The 16,572-nt window shown below is 41.0% G+C and overlaps 1 protein-coding gene across 4 annotated transcripts in view; it reads left to right on the forward strand.

The window, feature by feature from the left end:
- HDAC9 (histone deacetylase 9) overlaps positions 1–16,572 on the forward strand; it is a 213,972-nt gene that overhangs the window by 61,829 nt on the left and 135,571 nt on the right. For all 4 annotated transcript variants that reach the window (XM_054385010.1, XM_054385012.1, XM_054385011.1 and 1 more), the window contains one exon: positions 15,822–15,999. In XM_054385010.1, coding sequence (XP_054240985.1) covers positions 15,822–15,999 — 178 coding nt within the window. The remainder of the gene's footprint in view (positions 1–15,821; positions 16,000–16,572) is intronic.

Below are 16,572 nucleotides of genomic sequence, written 5' to 3' on the forward strand. Positions count from 1 at the left end.
CACCTAAGCTAACGTTTATACCTGTGATTCCCTTAGGTCCACAGTGCTATTCTGAGAGAATAGAGAGCACATGACCAGAATTCCTCACTTGATTTATTGGCTTCTTACAGAAAACAAGCGTGACTGGAGCTGCTGAGCTGTGAGGTGCTTTCTGTGCAGGTATTATCAGCCTTTGAACTCTTCATTCAATAATCAAAAATCCAGGCCCACAGAGCTCTTCCCAAATTATAAAGACTCTTAATTGCTCAGTACAGGGCAGGCAAATCCCTGTCACCAGCCATCAGAACATCCACTGGGCAAACAGCCCAGCTAAGCAAATATTTTGGCCCAACATACACACAAGCCTACAGCATTAGATGAGAATCACACATGTGCATAAACTCTGCTCTAGACAAAAATGTTGTCTACAGAAAACTGCATTCATGCTTTGTCAGGGTGTAGCATATAGTCAAGGTGATAAATCATCACTGTTTCTCCACCCTCCCTCCCCTAGCTGCACAGTGACTAAATACCTCTATCAACCAAGTCAAATCAACCTTTTAAAAATTCCTCTTTCTTAATGCTCTAACATGCATGGGTTCACAAAATTAAATTACAATATTTTTATCTGTTTGGGATCAGTACTGTTTCCTCTTCCTTGTGTTTACTTTTCCTTCAGTAGCTGACATCAAAATGTTTTCTGGAATGTTGGGACTAAATAAGTTATGCTTAACTCAATATCTAATACAAATAGCCCTGGGGAAGCTCCAGCCACACAATCATAAAAGCTACAGTTTCTTTTAATAGCTTGCCACACTTTGCTGATATAGTATTTCTCTAATCACCAATCTTTACGTGCCTTCCTGACCTTGGAGCTCTCTGTCCAAATGACTTTGTGGTATCAAAGGCTTGTGTCATTGGAAGAGTGAATGGCTTTCATTTTTCTCCCTGAAACTTCCGGTTCCTGGCATCTGCAAAGAATTATTCCGAGCGGTGTTTTGCTGCCTCGCGGCCACTGCCCTGCAGTGGCCTGACTGATGGAAGTGACTTCTCCCAAAAAGGTTACTGTGGTCAGCGGTGGGCGGCTGCTGCGCTTGGTGCACAACCAGCCCTGCTTTCTCAGCTGACTTTGTCCCACCATTGGCCTACCACAACCCTACGCTCCAGCAATTAATTCCCAGGGGGTTTTGGAAGGCATGGAATAAATAAGGTGAACGTTGTTTTCCAGTAGAATAGAGCAGCGAAGGAAAACTCTCCACAATAACCTTTCAAAAGCCTTTGATGTAACTTTCACAGCAAAGGTGAAGTCCTTTTAAAGAAGTCATGATTTAAAGAAGTCAAGGGTTCACTCAGCAGAACATCACACTGTAAGAATGTCCAAAAATCACAGCTGTAATGCTCTGACCATTTCCAGGTGATGAGAAAGTCGGTGTCTGGATGCAGAGTCTTTATGCAGTATTTATGATTTGTCCTATTAAAGCTGGATTCTTCTTCTCTCCACCCCACTCTCTCCTAATTTATCTTCTCTCCTTATCTGTTTGCCCTAGTTCCTTATATTTGTTCTTTCTTTTTTTAAATGAAATGTAATTGGACCTATATGGGTAACTACAATGCCAAAACAAACTAAATGAAACTCACAGCTTTTTCCTTTTTATTTTTAGGGGGTGGGCAGGTGGGTAAGGAAGAGGATTTTCAAGACAGGTTTTCATTATTTTAAATATGCTCCTGCCTTAGCTCCACAACTCCAGTTGAACACCCTTATCGTTGAGCACTGAAGAGTCATGTTGCAAAATGCTTGAAATCTCCACAGTTAGAATGGATAAAGCCAGGATGAGATAAGGTGACACAAAGAGAAGATTGGTGTAAGCTCATACAGCTGATCAGTAACAGATAAAATTTGAAAATCCTGCTATTTCTTCTAAGAGACAAGATTAAGACAGCATTCCTCAGAGATGGATTATGTATTTCAATTACTTAAATTAAATTTTAATTCAACGAATGAAAACAAAACATCTTTAGAGATCCAAATCCTCCCAAAGCAACCTTACTTGACCCAAACCTCTCTTGGGGCTTTCAGCAGCATGGCCCTGTAACCCTTTCTTAAATGAAAAGGAGAGGCTCATCCACCCACTCTGCCCCTGGGGATCAGACAACCACCAGGGACACAAACATTTCACAGCCAGAGGGAGCCAGCCATGGCCCCCTGCTCAGGGCTTCTCACTCCCTCCATTCAAAAACAAAGATTAGGTGGGAAAACTCACACCTCTCACTTGTCACCCCAGGCATCCTCCGTGGGAATGCACTGCCTACAACAGCAGCCAGAGCCTGCCTTGGCCAGGGTTATGCAGGCAGAAATAGATGCCTGTGCTGTGAATGCCTAATATCAGCAGAGGTGAGTTTACCAGGTAGCTCTTGTTTCAGATGTTCCCCAGGTCTTTTTTGGTTAAGATTTAATGGGCCTAAAATCTCAACACCTTCAGATGGCAGCGACTCATAAATCAGGGCAGTGCTTTTCTTCCTGCCATGTGAAGTTGGAGTGTGCTATTTAGGATCATGGAATAGTTTGGGTAAGAAGGAACCTTTAAAGGTCAACCAGTCCAACTCCCCTGCAGTGAGGAGGGACATCTTCAACTAAATCAGATTGCTCAGAGCCCCATCCAACCTAACCTTGAATGTTTCTATGGATGGGATATCTACCACCTCTCTGAGCAACCTGTTCCAGGGTTTCAGCAAACTCATTGTAAGGAATTGCTTCTTTATATCTGATCTGATTCTACCTTCTTTTAGTTGAAAGCCACCCTTTATCCTGTTGCAAGAGGCCTTGCTGAAACAACCATCCCCATCTTCCTTACAGATCCCCATCTTTAAGCACTGAAAGGCCACAAGAAGGTCTCCCCAAATCCTTCTCTTCTCCAGACTGAATAATCCTAGATCTCTCATTTTCTCTTCACAAGAGACTGAATAATCCTAGATCTCTCATTTTCTCTTCACAAGAGACTGAATAATCCTAGATCTCTCATTTTCTCTTCACAAGAGCGTGCTGCAGCCCTCTGATAATTTTTGTGGCCCTCCTTTGAACCTGCTCAAACAAGGTCATGAATTTGGCTCTTAGCAGTCATCTCATGTTTTCAAAAGATTTTGGCCTTATTAGGTTGGGTAACTTCATGTAACACTTTTTGTACTGAAATAATATGTTGAATCCTGAAGTCTGTGTGAATACCCTAGAAGTACAGCCAGCTCTGGAAGGAAGCTCAGCAACTCTTCACTGTCACACATGTAAATATGCTATAGATTAGATAAGGTAGCAGAAGCTTCCATCTGGAGTTATACATTATCTGGGATTTTCTATCAGGACCAGTTCCTGGATGCACCTAAAATTTGCTAGAAGTCTTGCAACTTCATGATCCCTCCCTCTGAACAGAATAAAACCCTGGAAGTGCTTTAGGATGTACTGTATTGCAACATTGGAGAACATTGCTGTATGACAGCAACAATCATCAGGGTTTAAATCCAGGTTTAAAAAAAAAAATGAAAAAGGAAAAAAATAAGAAAAAAAAATCCTGGTCATAGCTTAGAATGATGCCTCACAATGCACACAAGGAAAACTGAGAAAAACCAATCCCGTTTCTTATTTCCAACTGTACAGTAAAAAGGCTTCTAAATTCTCTAGAGACTGATTAAAAATAAGCAAAAAAAAAAAAAAAAAAAAGCCAGGTAGCAGCAGTCAGATTCTTCTGAATTAAATTATAACCATGTGTATAGCATATTTGAATGTTCAAAGAGCCACTTGGATGTCTGAATCTCAAATTTCATGACAAAACCTGGGGATATTTCTAAAACTGTCACTAAAACTCAGCAGCTCAGCTGCAATCTCACATCTTTTCTCCCTTTTTTGAACGTCACTATTAAATGTTTAATTAGCTTTGTCTACTGAGAGTAGGAGAGAAACCCCACTACCCACAGTCAGGAGGATTTGGAAAAGGAAAGAGGGAAGGAGCAGGGAAGCTCCTTGTCTGTGGTTGGGCCTCTGGACAAGGTTGGCTCTCTGGTTGGGCTCAGAGATGACTCTGCCGTGTTTTAGCACATCTGTCGATATTGCAGTCAGACTGTGTTTAACCCCTTGTGGTTCCCCATCAAATATGTCCTGTCTCAAGGACTTCTGCCAGGAATGCACTTTGCTGGGCTGGCAGAACCCAATGCTCTGAACCCAGTCCCAGAGCTTTCAGCCCATCTTGGCAGCTCTACCAAGGGTTCCTGAGATCCGTTTGACAACATCCAGTCTTTTTTCAGAAGTTACCCTGTGGCCAGCAGAGTTTCAACTCTGTGTGATGGCGGTGGCATGGATGTGGTGTGTCAATTATCAGCAGTGCTTTAGCACAGCCTGGCTTGGAGTGCTGTCAGCAAGGATTTGGGGACTCACAGTGGCCCTGAGGGTTGACAGTGGCACCAAGAGTATATTACATACCATATTATGGGACCACCTTTCCCTCCTGGTGTATCTGAAAGTAGGATTAATCTGGACCAAAACCAAACTGGATATTCCCAACAAGACTGGGACAACAGTCACCCCAAAGACACAACAGCTGAGAAGCTTCTGGGCTGCTTTACCACAATGGCTCTGTGTGGGTCACAGGAATGATCACCTGCCTTCTGTCTGAGCCCTTTTGAATCCAGCTTAAAGCTGCAGAGTGGGGATGAGTTTTCTGTGCAGTGCCTAAAAGCTGTGATATTTTATCGTCTCCAGTATTCTGTCTTATTTCTCCTACTGTTTTCCAAATCCAGCAAAACCAAACCAAACCAACTGTTGACACCTCTATTTCAATCTCTTGTATTAAGAAACACTGCAAGCCACAGTGCTGCATTATTTTGCAACTAAGACAGCCAGGATTAGAGAATGTTGGTGATGCAATGCAATTATTACTGAAGCAATAGTTAAACGAAGGATTTAGGAATCAGGATTTGTATTCTCTGTTCACTTTGGATTCACAATTTCTACACCTTGGTTTCTCCCCAGAAAAATACTCTTTGTGTAGCAGATGAACTGCAGAATGTTTTCATTATAGGCTTTAATAGGATGACAACATGCAAGGGATATATATGCATCATGTAAATAAAAGTTATTACAGAGGAAGAAGGAAGACCTCTCTAGTGAAAAAAACAAGAAGCCCCCAAAAAGCAGTAAGTGTGATAGCATATGTAAATGTACATGTATCCCAAATATATAAATCTAAACTATCCCATTACAATACAACCATCACATCTGAAGAAAAAAGGACACCTAAAAAATACGCCTGTGACAAGATTTAGGTGATTTAAAAACTAATCATCCATTGCCAGGCAATAAACAAACACAGCCTTGTTTGCAGCGTGTTAGTAGCTATACTTCCACAACACAGAGAAAACAAAATGAATTCCAAGCACTAAAATCTTTCATTTGTCACATGCTTGATAACTAGAGCATTCGGGGACAGCTATAACATTATCTTGAGTGAACACAGGGCCAGTGTAATTAGGAATAAAGAGGCAAGAAGCAAGGGGAATTGCCTGCATAACTTCACTTCGTCAAATCCTCCCATGGAAGGTGGCAGGTAGGAAATCTGCATAGTAACAAAGTTGTCACAAGACAAGGCCAACTAAATACAACAATTAGAATTAACATTTTGCTTTGGCTGGTTCCTCAGAATTCCCTCTCTCTCTCCTCCTAGGTTTCATTAGATGTAGTTAACATTGTGACTATTGATATGCTGCAATATTTTTCAGTGTATGTTTTTTCTAAGTGTTGTGCAGCTGCTTTAAGAAACAGCTACTGAACTACCAAACACTCCTCTCAGATATCCCAGTCAAAACCTAGAATAAATTTCTTGGTTCCCCTCTAGCCTATCTAGGCTTAGATCTGTGCAAATAATCCAGTTTGGCCCCAAACCAGGGCTACAATCTGTTATAACTTCTTATTGGAGGAGATTACTTTCTCCACTGTCAGGTCCTTGCTTTTGAGGATCACTGGAAGCCCTCTGCAATTTGACTGCACCCACACAACTCTTGGGATGCTTATTTGTGCTTCCCAGATGACTCGCCTGCCCCTTCCCAGCTGCCTGTGGTCTTTGCCCAGCTGCTGACTCTGAGACAATCTCCAGCATGTGAACGTCCTCCCAGAATGCCATCAGGCTACAATCAGGGAGATGCCTTGAGGGACTGCACCAGCAGTGGAGCTGATCATCAGGGCTGGCTTCCCCCATAAACAAATTGAGATATCATTACTTGTGCTGGCCTTTAAAACAAAGAGAGAGTGATTCTCAATACTAAGCAGCCATCCTCTTGGGGGGGTGGGTGGGGGAAAGGCATTTTTTTAAAGTAGAAAGCTATTTTTGACCTGTACTTAGGCAGTTTCAAAAACTTTAATTAATATACTGAAGATTGTTGTGTTTTCTCTTGTGTCAGCAATCACATGCATTGTAGTAAGGAGCAACAGCTCAGATGAGGAATATAGACTAGGGTTTGGTCTCTGATTTTGCACCCTTTGGGTTTTTTAAGCATTCAGACTTCTTTCCCTGGAAGTTATTCCTGTGTATTTTGGACAAAGACCTCTGCTACACAGAGAAAAAAAATCATGTTAGCTAATGCAGTGTTATCACTGTAGTGTGATGAAATCAATGAACCACCTTACAGAAGTGCTGCACTGGGACAAATGTTCTAACTGCTCCCACTTCTCCTCCCCAGCTAGTATTCTTTTTTTTTTTTCTTATTATTTCATATCTTCTGATATTGGAGGATTCTGAAGATGTAAATACATGTAAGACTTTTGTAGGAGAAAGAATAAAAACAAGAAAGGACTGAAACATAGTTAAGCATGCAAGCAAAATGGCTTTTGAATTTTAAAAACATTAAGAAAATGGAGAATATTATAAAAACAGAGAAGGGATGAGAAGGGAAGAGACTGGAGCTATGATATTCAGTTGTTTAGAATGGTAATACTGTTCCCTCTCTCTTCTCCCTTTTAGTCCCATCCAGTTATCCACATTCCTGCTTGTGGCAGCAATCTGGCCCCTTTTTATTTTTTAGAAGGGACACTGAAAGTACATTGCAATGAAGCAAGTTCAAATAATTCATTTATCCTTCCCATGAACTATAACAAGTATTATGGTCTCTTCTGAACCCTGGTTTGCATTTTGAGGGACAAGATTTGCTCAAGGAATGAGAAATCGGGGAAATTATTTTACAGTCTGCATGATACAATTAGTGCTATGCTCTTTTCATGGTTCTTTTTAAACCTCCAGTTGTTCCTAAATCAGCAAACATAAGGGGTTTTCCCATTCTGGCAGTTCTCCTGCCTGCTAAAAGCAGCAAACAGTATGCTGAGAAGCATATAGTAGGAAAGTCCCTGGTTTCAAGAAATATTTAAAAGCAATCTTTAGGTGTTCAGTTCAGTTTTGTCCAAATTACAAACAGTTTGATTTCATTCCAAAGGACAAAAAAAAAACAAAACAAAACAACAAGTAAAAACTGTATTTGTTTGTTGCAGAAATATATGTTTTATGTAAATACATAGAACATTCTGCAAATATACAGAATACATTACAAGTATGTAGAACAGATGTGAAAATATTCCTTTTGTGATAGTTTCTCCTTCTTTTTCCCCAGTCCTAGATTTAATTCCTCCAGATAATACCATCATTTTACTATATATCACTATTTCCCTGCATGCCAAAATCAATGAAGAGCTGAGCACTGGAGACATAAAAATATTTAAAAAATATTTTCTGACATCTGCAAATGTGTGTACATGCAAGAAAAAAAAAGGAAAAAAAAGACAAGAAACTGTATAACTCTTACTACTAATATGCTGGAGAAAAGAGGTCTGCAGACATTATAACCACACTGAAGTAAGGCGTGAGATATGAGCCCTCCAGCAAAGGAATGGAACCTGGTATCCATCAGGTTACAACTCTGCTGTCAGGCAGGCAACAGCAGAAATGGATGCTTTGGGCAGAAGAGTTCTGGTGCAGGCAATGACAGTAGACACACCTGCTAAAGTTTGTGCATTATATACAGTGATCTATGGAGGTGATCTGTGGAGGGAGAACAGAGTGAAATGCCTTGGTTATGGCTCTTGCATTTACTGACCATATAGTCCATTGATGCTCACCACTCTGGCATCATTTACCTCCACACAAGGTAGCTGCAGAGGGCTTCTATATGCCCTCATGATTTTATGCTTAGACACCACTGTGTTAATGTGCATGGACTCTATATTGAGGAGTAAGTTTTTCCACGGTTTTCTCTTTATTTGTCAGACCTAGGTATTTTTCATTAATTCTACAATAAATCCTGAACTCAGCAGAGCTGCCTATGAACAGCAGAAAAAGGGAAGTGGTTGAAGTGATCAGCATAAAGTAACACAAACTGATTTGCCAATATTACTGAAGAGATTTGAATGATATTTCCCAGAACAATGAAACTGGGAGGCCAGATGATTTGCCATTGATGAATGTTGGCCAGCTAACAGTTGAACTGTTGACTGCTGGAAAGCTGCTAGGATTAGGTGGTTGTAACCATTAAATGCTATTATAAAGCCTGTGTATTCTTCACATCAAAGCAAAAGAAGCAAATACTTATTAATACTGCAAGTTAGGGCAAGAGATGTGGGCAACTGTATTTTCCCATTGGTATTCATTTCTGTACTTCTCTGTATTCTTTTTTTGGAAAGCACCAAATGACTTCAGGAAAGTGTTGTGGTATTTCTAGTAAGTAACAAGAATCCTCTAAAAGAGGGTTGGGTGCTCTTTGTTAAAAGGCACAAAATGGTCCCTTTTCCCCCTTCACTGTACCCCAAATTATTTATACATTTATAGTAAATCTCTGGGAGAGTCAGAAAGAGAGGGGAAGGTTCAGCTGGGAATGCAGGCTTTTGAGGAGGTGCTGCATTTTCTTTGGATGTGTGCTATGCACACCACAAGCCAGCACTTCATCAGAAGTGACAGAAGCCGAGTACCTGCCAATGTCAGGAGGAGAGAAGGCAGGTCTCACAGACACAGGAACCAGGAATGAAACCAGCAGCTCAGCTGGACTCCTGGAATGTCCCTGCAGCGAAAAGTGCTCCATCTTCAAGGCCCTCCTAGCTGTCACTCCCAGACTTCATTTCCCATCACTCCTTTCTTCTTAATCATGCCAGGCTTCAACTTAATGATCGCCTGGCTCATATTTCTTCACAAAGATAGCTTCTCATCCTGTTGAGATGCTCAGATTTTTGGAAATGCTCCACTTAAGGACAGTACCTTTTACCATCTCTCCCTTTGAAACCTCAGGTCAGCAACCCACCCACCTCCCTGAGCAACAGGAGTGGAAAAAGCTTGGGTCCTGACCTTACTGTTATGTCCTATCGCCTGAGGGAAGGTGTGTGACCCCCCTGACCCATCCATTTGTTCATGCAACCCGGGGCAGGGAACTCATCCTTTCCTACATGACTTGACAAAGGAGCACACTCCTGTCACTCTATTCATAGTCCTTGCTCCTCCTCTATCCCATGCCTTACTAGACAAAATTGTCATTTTAATGTTTTGGCATCACAGTGGTACTCCTGCCATGAAAAGGAAAGGTGGCAGGAAAGGGGCAGAGACCCCTGCAGCAGCAGCTTTGCTGCTCCAGGAAGCAGGGAAAAACAGAGCTGGCTGAAGGTGGTGACCACACCCTGGGCTGTCACTGCAGTAGGGCCACCCTGAGTACTGAGCTCTACGTTGCCAGTAGCTGGAACAAAACTTTCCACAGTCCTCCAGAAGGCAAGGGGAGGACAGAGGGCATGGAGTTGTTCTGTAAGCAGCAAGTTGCTGCCAAGTCAAGTTGTCTCTGCCCTGGACTCTAAGCAGTTGTGGCATATGGCTTTCATCCCACTGTTCTGTATCTGCACCCAACATTCAGCTGATAAGACTTTATATCTGTTTACCCATTTTCTAGTCAACACTGTGTTCCTTGGATTACAGTAAGAGAAAGCCAGATTCTATAAAGATCCTGATAATATGTGACCTAATATACCAGATCCTCAGGCTGTCCCCTTTCTTCTTGCCCTTGCCTTTGCTCATTCTAAACCCATTTCTGCCTATTTAGCCCATGAGCCTATGTCCATACTTGCTACTTATTTACTTTTCATTAAAATGCTGATTCTGAATTTGTGGCTGACTGTATTTCAGACGATGATACCAAATTTTTTTGAAAGTGATGACATGGAAGTTTGTGGCTTTACATGTGGCTTGGTCAAAAATAGCATTAGTAGGGTTTTTTTGGTCATGTGTTTTCTCCAAGTGACAGAGCAGTTTAAAAGACTTCTCAGCATAGTAATTTTCAGAGCTATCTCAAACTAATTTCTATTTTAGATTGTATAGATTGCCAGAGATAAGCTGTTCCTGCACTTTCACATTTGCTCACACAAGAATGTTCAGAAGATCTCATGGCCTATTTCTGCTCAGTTGTTGAGGGTAACTAGTTTTGTTTCAGGACAGTAGGCAGAAGAGTAGTTCACAAAACTCTTGGGTCAAAAGTGCTATAACTTCTGCTTACTTACAGTTCTTTTTGTCCTAATTTTCCTTGTTTTGAAATTAATTTCTCTCTGTTTTGTTTTGTTTGTTTTTTTTTTTTTTTTCTCCTATCACTTCTTGGGATAAAAGAGGTCAATCCTGTTAGTATTTTCCATGTGGTCCATGACTTCTGAAGCTACATCTGATCTGTGTAAGAAGTCTCTGGGTGGCCAGGATTTCTGACTGAATCAGACTCTGAATGATGCTGCCTTGGTTTGTGCCAAGGCTGCTATCATGGGGACTTTAAAGCAGGACAGAGGTCTGTGTGCTACCAGTAGAGACTGTATTGCTGGATGCAGCCACTGGCTGGCTTGGACACCACTTGGATGCATTCAGCTACAACTGCACTCAGGAGGTGGGAAATCAAAGAGGGTGGTGTGGAAGACGTGGCAGGATCTAAAGTTACTTTTTTCCCAGTGTTGCTACAGGGGTCTGGAAGAGGCTGTGGAGCCTAGCATCCAACAGGAGCAGAACAAACATCAGAAATACTTTTCAGGGGAAGGAACTAGAGGAAGTACTTGGAAGGCAGCAGGTCTCCTGCTGGTCAGGTTTAGTTTTCATACTGACTTAGGTCAAAATATAAGTCTTTTTCCTCCCCAGTAATAACTAGTCCTTTGGGTAATTTTCAGAATGTGTTGTAGAAATCATAGGAAAAAATTAACTAGTGAACAAACAGTCCAAAAAATGCTTTGAGAGGAATAACTTGGAAGGGAAGAGGAGGATGGACAATCCAGTAATGATTTTTAATAGACCTTAGCACAGATTTCCTCACTGGAATGCTGTAAAGGCACAAAACCAGAGGGCTATAAACCCGGCCACAAACAGATGAGATACTACAAGCAGTAATCTTGTTATTAGGAATAGCAAATTTTGAATTTCTTAAGAGAAAAAAAGTTTTCTACCACAATGAAAAATACTCCAAAGCATAAACCATATACACATAGGATTATGGGCCAGACATAAAAATCTGAGGACTTATTTGGCTGTGATTAAACTAAATATGAACTAAATTCAAAAGTAGATCGTTGAGAGGCAAGAAAAGTTTTTATGAGTGAACCCTACATATATTTTTTCTGCACAGAACACAACAGCTTAAAGAAGCATTAATTCAAAACCAACTCAACTGTGCTTTATCATCCACCATAGACCATCCAATGAACCAACTGAATACACTTGTAGGTCACCAGTTCTCACAGACAGTAGAAATGGGAGAGAAACTCTCATTAAAACCCTTAGAATATACAAAACATTAAATATGAAAATATACAAATCATGCATCTACATGAAAGGAGTATTCACACCAACCCAAATTAATTACAACTCCTCCTAAACAACAAACTTTACAGTAATACTAGGAGAATGACAAATATTTATCTCCCATGCCTCTAAACACGTCATCCTCTCTTTAGATACTGATTCTAAACATCCTCCTCAAAACAATGACTGAGGGCCTCAGCTGGTTTCTGAGAAGGAGGATGCCTGGCTCTCCACCCACTGTGGCAGAGCCCCTAATTGCTTGCCTGTACTAATGAACTAATCTCAGGCACCTGGAACTAGCAGGCTCCATGCCGGGCAGGCCAGGCTCAGGTTACCTAAGAAATGCTCCAAACATATTCACACAGATCACTACCCCTACAGATGTGCAAATATTGCTTTTGTCAGGTTGCTGGAGAGATGCAGATGTGTTTGCAGTGCTATAGCACATAAAACCTGAAGATGAATTCATTGTGTTGCGTTAATCCCTTCCAGAGGCCAGGTGAGCATTTGAGGAGCCAGATATGTCTGTTGATTATCCACATTACTCAGTGCATTAATCCACTTGTCTGTCTGACACAGAGTATCCCAAATGCTCACAGCAGAAGTATGTAGGTGGTGGGTGCCTGTTGTCTGTAAAATTAATCCTAATCAGGAAGTAAACCTAAGACTTTGACTAAAACCTGAATGAGTCTAAACTTTGCTGATGCCTCAAGTTTTTAAAATTACAATTAAAAGACCTGGAAGCCACCTGAGGAGGGAAGCAAGCTTCAGTGTAAGCCTTGTGAGACAAACAATTCAATTTTAAACAAATTATAAAAGGTTTTCACAGGCAAACAGTTGTCTGTGAGCTCACAAATCAAAGCAGGTGTCATGCAGCTTTCCATCCAACCATCCACAAATTTATTCTCCTTTCCTGGACTGATTGCACTGATAAACATGTGTCAGATTCTAGGTATGTGTCTGGTTTCATTTGAGGAGGGAAGAATGATATAAACAAAACACAGTTTAGCAGGAGAGCAAGAACAGGCTCTCGTCTTTGGCAAACTGCTGCAATATATGGCTGCCTGGCTTTTAGGTGATGTTCACACAGGTTGATTAGCATTAACAAATTTACCCCAATTATCTAGGTTTTGCAGTGTATCAGATTTTGCATTTTTTTCTTCTTCAAGACACCATAAAAACCCCCAAGCAAACAAAAAACCAAAAAAACCCCATGCACCCAAATGAACAACCTCCCCCCAAACAAAGGCCAACCAAGCAAACAACACAAACCCACAAACAAATCCAACCAACCAACCAACTCACCCAAATCAACAAAAAGAAACCACTTAAATTGACTTTTTCAGGTGAAAGACCTGGATGGATTATTTTTATGATTTATTGATTGAATAGCAAACTTACAGCTTCACTGAAAGAAGATTGTGCACAAGTGAACTTCAGGTGTGACAATAAAAGAAAGGCAGACATAGCAGCTCTAAAGGCTCAGAGTCTACCAGCACTAAGCCCAAACAAAAACACTTGTGCACATCATGAATCTCCCCTCACTGATAGCTCAATTTCCAAGATTTCCTTAAGAAATATATTTAGATAATACTGTTAAATTTAGACTGCCAGGATACATCAATGCACTCTTACTAGCTAGAAGAGTTTTCCAACAGGCAGCAACCCCTTTTTTTCTTCTGTATTCTAGTAATTATCAGAAATGTGACCTCAATTAATCAGTTATCATTACTTAGTGTGACCACTGAAAGACAGTATCGAAAATGCCCTTGATTGAAGAAGTGCAGAGATACCAGCAATTTAATGAATGCAATGAATGCAACCTGTGATGTTGAGGAGAGCAGCAGAAATATACACCATTATGTTGATTTCATACATGGCAATAAAGCTCTGTGTGAAGAAAGAAGTTTTTCTTCTTTCAAACTGCTCAGCCTGCTCTCATGCTTTGGAATAGTAGGCAGGAGATGGTGAAGTCACAAGCATCAGGCAGACAGTCCTGCTGTCTCCACTTGACCCTGGAAGTAATTGTGCCACAGCAAAATACGTCCTGTGCCTCCTTTATTGAGCACTAAGCCAGCACTGAGGAAAGTGAATGCTAAATCCTTACAAAAGAATTTATCTGTTTTCCATAAGGAAAATATTGAACACATTAGCATCCATGCATACTTCACTTGTCCTGTCCAATCACACATCTTTTGTAACAAAAGGTGTGCATGCCTAGGAGCACAAAAAAAGGTCTCTGAAAATGTGTCACAATTGAAATAATTTGTTAAAGAAATTATTTTAAGACACTGCAAAGAATTCCTGTATGTTAAGATATGTTATGTTCACAGGGAAAGGGGATGGATAGACCTCTTCAGATACAAGATATTTCCTGGAACCAACAGTAAAAGTTGGAGACTGCATTTAAAGAAAGAAAAATGGTTCAATGACCCTCAACCAAGATACTTCTTGGAAAACCTCTTTTTTGCCTACTCGTATTTTCTTTCTTTATTTAGTCACTTATGACAAGGTCCCAGGTGATTTACCCTTCCCATGACCTTTGTCTTTTCACTGAAGTGGTGACCCTAGATATTAATGTGGGTTTTGAGACTCTTTTAAAGCATTTATTCTCATTTCAGCTGTCATTGATGAGCACGTGTTTTCATAAAGACTGCTTTCTTTACATGCAGGGTAAGCATTCTCACTTCCCATGAGCTGTGGATTCATTTTGCAGTGTGAGGGGCTGGAGTACTCCCAGGTACTCCCACCTGCCTTCCCACACAGCTTGAACTCAGCTTCACCTCCCTGAGCACCCAGCAATCCCACCTTGGCCAGGCCAGGTCTCTGAGATTCTGTTCCAAGAAAAAACATACAGCACCCCTGATTGTTACTAGGTTTAAAAAACCCACTAAAACCATATATATATATATGGTTTTAGTGGGTTTTATATATATATATATATATATGCATGTAAGGATACAGATCTGGCACAGGTGAGGATAAGCAGAGTCTGCAGTTCCAAGACAGAAGTGTGAATTTCAACTGAATTTGTATTGCACAGCAGTCTGTAAATTTCTCTCTTGCATTCACCTTCTGTTGAGGTTCTAGGACTGTACGCACACATACACACACAAAAAAACCAACCAAACAAAACCTAACCAACCAACCAACCAAAACAAGAAACAAAACAGAGCAAAACAAAACAATCCCCCCTCAACAACAACAACAACAACAACAACAAAAACACAACAAAACCAAAACAACACCAAAGAAAAATAGAGAAGGACTTGTGAAGCAATCCTGCTCTGTGGACTGAGTGAACGGGAAGGTTTCTACTGACTTCAGCAGGGCTTCAGCCTTTGTCATGTCAGCAGAAGTCATCACCTGTTGATAAATAAAACACAACCAGAGGAGGAAAGCTTCCTTTTTGCTCTCTCACATTCTCTTCATACCTGCCTACCTTTCCTGAAGTGTTTGGCATTGCCTACAGCCAGCAACAGTTATGACAAAAAGACAGAAGGTCCCTAAGTTGGATCTCATGTAACAATTCCTGAATTTCTAAATAATTTGTGAAAACCTATCTGCAAATCGTTCCTGTTTTCCAGAGAGCTCTAGGAACTGAGTCCTCTAAAGAAATTTGGTACTATTTTGTGCTGTAGGAAGATTCTATTTTTGTTTGTGCAGGGTCATAAAATAAATACTCTAAAATCATATTATGTATTCCATATATTAGAAAACCCACTGTCTTTTACAAACCTCAGCATGTGAAGGGAGAATTCTTCTGTCAGGGAGAGCTGACAGGTTGCCTGCCATCACCTCCTCTCCAGCAAAGTCAGCAGCCCACACTGTCAGTGTGAAAACATCTGTTGAATGGATTTATTGACTAGGTCTTAGGTGCGAGTTGTTGAGGGTTGTTTTTTTCCACACTGTTTATTACAGCCCTGACCTAATGAACTTCATTTGTTGACATGTTTCCCTCAGTGTCTTACTTGATCCTGTCTCACGTTTCTTCCTACTGTGCTCTTTTCTTGGAAACAGGAGTTCATGGCACATCGGCGTGTCCACCAGTTGCAAATCTACCAGGCTCAGATGGCTACAGTTGGCATGGCAGGATTAGATAAACATCGGTCGGTGTCCAGGACCCCGTCTTCCCCCACTGATTCCACATTACCTCACCCAGACGTGGACCAGCCCAGCCAGCATGTCTACACAACTGGTAGGATTCCCTAAAGACTGCTTGTAATAGGCAGGGCAAATGCGTTTGTTCATGTAGGATCAACAGATTTAAATGCCTCAAATACCTCCTGCAGCAATGCATTCGGTTTTAGCCTTACTGCTCCTCAGTTTCATGACGCTGCACTGGCACCAAGTCAACCAGTGCAGCTGATAAATCACAGGGTTAATATTCACATAGTCATAAATTATTATCACTGACTGGCTTTGGCAATATAGCAACAGGTGCATTTTTTTGGTGCCTTTAAGTCATTTATAGCTTTTTCTTTCGTTTCCCTATCCTTTGGTTCTTTTCTCTGTGTTCTTGTTGCCTACTTTGTCCAAAGACCAGCAATAAGTTGAAGAAAGACCACCATTAAGTAGGAAAGCTTCAAGACATTTGTCAGTGTCTTCATTTGACAAGTCAGTCTGTGCTACAAGAAAAACTGCATCCTATTCCAGCTGAGATTCTCAATCCTTCACTGAACTCCTTTCTCCAAATCCAAAACATCTTTTTCATGAATCCTTGATTCTTCTGTTGACTCTTTTTCAGATCTTGCACCACTCTTTCAAGATA

This window comes from Indicator indicator, chromosome 11 (genome assembly GCF_027791375.1).
Source record: "Indicator indicator isolate 239-I01 chromosome 11, UM_Iind_1.1, whole genome shotgun sequence".
NCBI lineage: Eukaryota > Metazoa > Chordata > Aves > Piciformes > Indicatoridae > Indicator > Indicator indicator.